At 40.9% G+C, this 6,613-nt stretch overlaps 1 protein-coding gene across 3 annotated transcripts in view; it reads left to right on the plus strand.

Annotated features, from left to right (window-relative positions):
- Positions 1-6,613, plus strand: part of ift80 (intraflagellar transport 80 homolog (Chlamydomonas)) — a 51,883-nt gene that overhangs the window by 27,075 nt on the left and 18,195 nt on the right. For all 3 annotated transcript variants that reach the window (XM_005742159.1, XM_005742158.1, XM_005742160.1), the window contains exons 9-13: positions 1,646-1,825; positions 3,238-3,356; positions 3,988-4,062; positions 4,650-4,813; positions 4,904-4,968. In XM_005742159.1, the coding sequence (XP_005742216.1) occupies positions 1,646-1,825; positions 3,238-3,356; positions 3,988-4,062; positions 4,650-4,813; positions 4,904-4,968 (603 nt within the window). The remainder of the gene's footprint in view (positions 1-1,645; positions 1,826-3,237; positions 3,357-3,987; positions 4,063-4,649; positions 4,814-4,903; positions 4,969-6,613) is intronic.

The raw sequence follows: 6,613 nt of genomic DNA on the forward strand, positions 1-6,613 counted from the left end.
CCCCCCCCCCGTTTACCCCTGGTGTGCTTTAACACAGAGTGGGTCATCTCAAGATGTTAGCAGAAGAATAAATGAGTTCTGTTGTTATTGTAAATGCTGGCCCAAGCTGCTCTGCTTTGGAGCTCAAGCAAGAACACTTTCACTCTTTTGGAAGAGAGGAAAACAAAAAAAATCTATATGTAAAAGTATGTTGATTTAAAGAAAATGTAATTAATGTAATGCATAAAGGAAGTTGAAGCTGCTGAAATTAAAGGAAGAAGGGAGGGGAGAAAAAGATAAATATAAATTAATCTCACTTTAACAAACTAGCCTTTGTCCACATGGGAAAGGTCCTTTTTCCTAAAGCTATTTTGGGTCCTGATATGACATTAACTGCTGGGAGGGTGCTGACCAAAACCATCTGAGTGGTGGGTGTATGAGGCAGACGGGACCAGGAGAAGGAGAGAGATCAAAGCAGCTGCCCAGAAACCTGTAGCTTTCTGACTTTACCTCTACTCCTGTCAGAGGCAACGAAGAGGAAATAACGATACACCTCACATCCCGCAGCTGCGTGTGTGTTAGGCAGTGAACACACTGAGGCCTTTGCTCCAAGGTTCACCGCAGCACTTGGCCCACTGCACCACACCTGTCTCTCCATTGCAGGCAAGCAGGCAGGGCTAGGTTAACATTAGCACTTTTCTTCCCTAATAAGCAGGTTACAGTGTGAATGCATGCGTTTGTGTGGAAGACTGCAGCTAAGAAACTCAGGTCAGCCAGCTACTTGCGCTCAAGGCAAGAGAGGAGGTCAGGCACAGCTGTGGAGGATGAGGAAGGGGGACTCTAGTGGCAGAAGGGCTTATTGTGTGAGGAAAATTGGCTCTAGTTATTGTAGATGATGGATAATAGCAACAATTTCGATGTCACAAAACATATTCATTGTGCCTTTACCTACTACTCCATGGCCTTCAGAGAGATCATTCTGGAAAATAACAAACTGGATTTTTTTTGTCTGTTAGTTTATTCATTGTCTCAACAGAATCTTGCTGAATCAAAACATAATGGCCTTAGCCTTTGCTCTTATGTTCTATGCCAGAGTAGAAAAACAGGGGAGGTGGGCAGTATGAGGGGTGCCTTGACTTGGATAGTAAGGAGTTCCTTATCTCACAGTTGTGTCTTTTGCCATTCTTTACTATCAGACAGACGGTCTGATGCAGCACAGCAGACAAGAAAAAGTGTCATTATTTCTTTCTTTGCTCCTCTTTTCCCCATCCTTCTCAGCCCTGACTTTACTGAACCTATTCTCATATAAAGAAGGAAGAGATTTTGTTAATTAGCTTTAGTTCAGAGACACCCATAAACCCTCCCTCTTCTCCCAGCCCCCCATCAGTGTAGTCGATGAAAATAGCAGTGTATGTTTATGAGCGGTGCAGAGCTAAGTTCTCTGTCTGTGTCTCACGGTTCATCACTGCTCAATGACTGACTGGGCCTATGTCTTTCTGGCACATACACACATATAAGCACTCACATGTGTGTTGACTTACTGCTTCTGCTCGCTAAACTTCACATTGTCAGTAGTTCCTAAACTGCCCCACAGGTAATTGTTTAACATTGTTTATTAATATCACCAACAATTTACCATTTCATTCTTCATCTCGCCCCTCTCCAGTGGTCCTATGCGTTGGAGAAGCCCAACACAGGAAGTGTGTTCAGCTTGGCCTGGTCTGCGGATGGCACCCAGCTGGCCGGGGCCTGCGGCAACGGACATGTCATCTTTGCCCATGTGGTGGAGCAGCACTGGGAGTGGAAGAATTTTGTGATCACTCTTACAAAGAGGAGAACCATGCAGGTAGAAAGATTACCTCATACAAATGAGTTTGTGTTTGCATCAAATTAGTTTTCCTTTCTAATTTAACAAAGCAGGTGATAAAAGACTGACGGAATCTAAAGTAAACCAAAAGACCAATATGTTTCAGTAACTTGTGCATAAATAAATGGTGTAATCATATACGTGTCCAAAAGAATCATAGTAAAAATCATTTTGTTTCTGGTCTATAATAAAAGTTGCTTTTCTGCTCTTCAGAGCTGTCTGTGTTTAAACCAAAATCACTGAAAATAAGCTTGCCTGTTAGGGAAAAGGAGTATGGATATTTACTCAAACACTTAACAGAGCCAACTCCGTTATGTTGGTGTAGCAAGAGAATTGAAAAATAGTGCAATGCTATCAGCAAACTATACAGAGGCGAGTAAATATGCTATACAGCGAAGCAAATGCCTCCCAGGCCTTGGCTAGCTGTGGCCATATATTATAGGAGGACCCTCCCAATGTGCCAGTGTGCAGCCCTGCAATGACAATGACCAGCCTGTCTCGCCGCCTCCCTCGCTTCACCATTCTCTACTTTTTAAACTTGCACTCACCACAAGGTAGCGTTTACATGCGGTTAACACACCCAAGTGTACACACACACACTCGTTTATTTTCAGGCAGGGACGCACACACACCTACAGAAGCAGGGTTACACACGTGTGCCAACACACATGTGCACCCATAGACAACTCTACCAAGTGCAGTTTGTGTAAACCAAACAAAGTTGGGTCATCAGCCATTTATTTTCAGCCTCGCAGGCGCTTCTCTGTCTCCCTCCTCCCTCTCTCCTCCTCGAAGTCCGTTTTAAAACTGCACATCTGCCAGTGGTTTGTGAATCAGCCAGCTAAATTTACCACCTTGCGGTCAAATGTTTTTTATTCCTGGTTGTGTTGCATGTAAATTTGGATTGCTGGAGGGAGCAGAGGAGGAAGATTTGTAAAGCTGTAAAAATAACCCCACCTTTCACCTGGTGCTGGAAAAGGCTCCTTCATTCATTCACACAGAGAGCTGGAGGGAAGTATTTATCTACGCAGGTGAAAAAATTAGTACCGACCGCTGCACGCACACACTTAAAACAGTAAGAACTGCTTTCCCTGTGTCCACAGCTGACCTACGTATACTTGGATTTACTGTATATAGTTTCCTGTGTATATTACGAATAACTACACTCCAATGTGTACGTGACTGTGTTCAGCCCTCTGCTAGTGAAGCTAGCGTCTTTCCTTTTTGTTGGGGTTTCTTTTTTTTTTTGCATTTTAAATGAGAATTGTTTGCTCAGTAATATAAAGTTTGTGCCTGTGTCATACTTTCTGCAAAGTCAAGTCATCTCTACACTTTTTTTTTTTCCACTTTTAAGTCCCCCTCTCTCCTCTCCTTTCCTCTCTTTTCCACAGGTGAGGAATGTGCTGAACGATGCAGTGGACTTATTGGAGTTTAGAGATCGAGTCATCAAAGCATCTCTGGCACACGGTCACCTAGTGGTTGCGACTTCCCTCCAGTGCTATGTCTACAAGTGAGTAGTGCTCTTTTTTGTCTTTTTTTTTTTTTATCTTCTCATCCTCTATTCAAAGTCATAGTTTCTCATCATGTGCTTTCAGTATATTTTGTTGTTGTACAAAACATGCTCCTCTTTTACTGAGCAAAGCATGAGAAAAGTCTTTTGATTCAACCAGAATATACTGAAATCTCATGCCGTGTAGCTAGAAAAACCTACAAAAATAAAACATAACCACACAGAAAAAAATGGTTCTGATGGGAGGGAAAAACAACCAAATCTTACCAAGTTGCTGATTCATTTCAGGCTATTGTTACTTCATGATCTGTGTGTTTTGTAAAATATGGAGATGTTTTGGTTTTTTTTGTTTCACTTCATGGAAAAATAATAGGATTAGGAACAAGGGAACATGTTCTGCAGACTTCATCCTATAATGATTGTTTTCAGGCCTGCACTCTTTATGCTCACTCTGCAGATTTATCTCCTCTCCATTCATTGATATTGTCTAAATATTGTGTCTTTTATTGCTTTTTACCCTTTTGCTCTGGGTCATATTTTTGCTTCTTTTTTTTTTTTCCTCATCTCTGCAGTTGTGCCAGATGTAGCACAGTTATTTAATGTCTGCGACTGTGCTGTTTATTTTTGCCAGCTCAAGAAACTGGAATACTCCTCTCATCTTTGACCTAAAGGAGGGAACAGTCAGCCTCATCCTACAAGCAGAGAAGTGAGTCTTTTTATTCCAGGAGCAAAGCAGCAGGAGAGAGAACAGGCTGTTGGATCATCTATCAGCTTCTCTAATGCTTCATTACTCTGCACTGGCCACTCATCAAGCAGCAGCCAACCAAGCGCACACACACACACACACACACACACACACACACAAAAACACGCACGGGCACATGTACGCACGCACACGTACACACACAGTCGGGTTGTGCTCTAGCTCAGCCAGCCCTGTCATACAATAAGGCTGAGAGTGAAACCACTGGGGGAAATTAGATTAATATGGAGTAGCTCTTGTGCAATACTCCAGTGCAGTGTCCCTGACACTCAGCATGGAGCTAAATAGATTACTGGCCATTTTGTAATCGCAGTTTAGATTGATGAGTCATACTGAGTAAGTTAACAGTGTGTTGCTGTTCAGTAAATGTTTAAATTACCTTCTTGTGTCAGTTAATTAACTCTTACCGTCTGTTATGTATTTAATTTTCCTGTTTGCTCCCCTTTATTCCTCACCATGTTACCTCAGTCATATAATGTGTAATATACAGCATATACAGTAACTTGGCCTCTCTTGTCTCCCCCTCCCAGACATTTTCTACTAGTGGATGGAGCAGGGTTGTATACGTTCTCCTATGAAGGACGATTGATATCGTCCCCAAAGTTCCCGGGTATGAGAGCAGATATTCTAAATGCCCAGAGTGTCTCACTTAGTAACGACACCATAGCCATTCGGGACAAGAGTGATGAAAAAGGTGAGGGGAAAACTCCATGCTTACTATAAAATTTCAAAATCATACGGACTGTGCTTTTACTGTGTCCTCTTTCTCTTTTTCTCTCACAAGTTATCCTTCTCTTTGATGCCCTGACTGGAAAGGCTCTTGGTGATGGGAAGCCCTTGACCCACAAGGTTAGTAACCTGCTTTCTTTCTGACCAAATGTACTTCAGCAACAAGGAAGTTCTCTGACCACATCAGATTATTTATTTATTTATTTATTTATTTATTAAACTTTGATTATACAAAACGAGATAACTTTATGCTCACATGCCACTTTAATAAGTACACAGTGCTAGTACCCGGTTGGACCCCCTTTAATTCTTAGCAGCAAAGATTCAACAAGGTGTTAAAAACATTCATTAGCGATTTTGCTTCCATATTGTCATGATAGCGCCACACAGTTTTTACTGATCCATGATGCTCTTCCACCACACCCCAAAAGGGGAGTGAGACTGGTGACTGTAGAGGTCATTTAAGTACAGTAAAGTCATTATCATGGTCAAGAAATTATTTTGAGGTGCTTTGAGTTTTGTGATATGCCTAAATGCATTGAGTTGCTGCCATCTGATCAGATATCTGTGTTAATGAGCAGTTGAACAGATGTACCCAACACATATCTGCTGTTTGGACCTACATCTCGGAAGATACTTAAAATTATGTTATAATGCAGAGTGTTATGGATAAGCAGATAAGTGTAGAAATGTTTTGGGTTTTTTGTCAGTGTGACTGGTTAGAATGCGTTAGTATTTGTGTTTTATTATGTGTTGATATGATAGGACATAATAACAGAAGCTGTCTGATGGTGGCTGTTCAAATGTGTGTTTATTTTTTCAACCAAAACACAGAGTCAGAGTGAACACACATTTGTTTAGTTTTAGTATTACACAGTTCAGTTACGTATAACGCAGCCTCCCATTATTGTGTAACAAGCTGTATTTATTATGTTTTCTACAGCCGAGTGAAAAGTGAAAGGGTTTTATGCATGCTTCATCAAACTGAAGCCTTTTGCTGTAGCAATAACAGTAATAACACTAATTGCAATTGTTTTTAATTAGATCATTACTTTAATGTTCACATGGGAACATGTTTTTTTTTAAACTTCTGATTCATTTACATGCCACTACTGCATATCTTGAAGTTTTGTCTTCCTTCCCATGTAGTTTCTGTTTTGGCCTCTCTCTCTGCTCCACTTTTCATTATTTTCTTTCTCCTCACCCTCGATCTGGCCACGGTAGATGGCTGCCCATTTCTGAGTTGGGTTCAGCTGGAGGTTTCCTCTCAAAAGGAAGTTCTTCCTCCCCACTGTTGCCAAATGCTTGCTCACAGGGAATTGCCTAATTATTGGGGTTTTCCCTCTTTTTACAGATGCTTATTATAAAATGATGACAAATACTGATTATAAAGTATTTTCATAGCATTAATCCTCATACAGAAAATAATGCCACAAGAGCAATATGTATGTTAATACATCCATGTTGTTCATCACGTCTTCCTTCAAGATATGTTTTCTTTCTGTGAACTGAACTGAATTATAAGTAGTGATATGAGCCTTCTGAATTTACACCTAAAATGCTCTGTCTTTAATTTTGTATTGCCAGCAAAACCTCCTATTATCTTGAGCAGCAGAAGATGAAGTTACATGAAAAAGAAATCTTCCTATTAATAAGATAAACTGTCTCCATGTGCATGAATTGTTCAGTTACAGCTTATGTCACAACCCGGCTCATAGGAAGTGACAAACAAATGGGAGACCACACACAGGCTTTTAAAGACTGT

This window comes from Pundamilia nyererei, unplaced genomic scaffold, assembly GCF_000239375.1.
Source record: "Pundamilia nyererei isolate P.nyererei 1_Seehausen unplaced genomic scaffold, PunNye1.0 scaffold00117, whole genome shotgun sequence".
NCBI lineage: Eukaryota > Metazoa > Chordata > Actinopteri > Cichliformes > Cichlidae > Pundamilia > Pundamilia nyererei.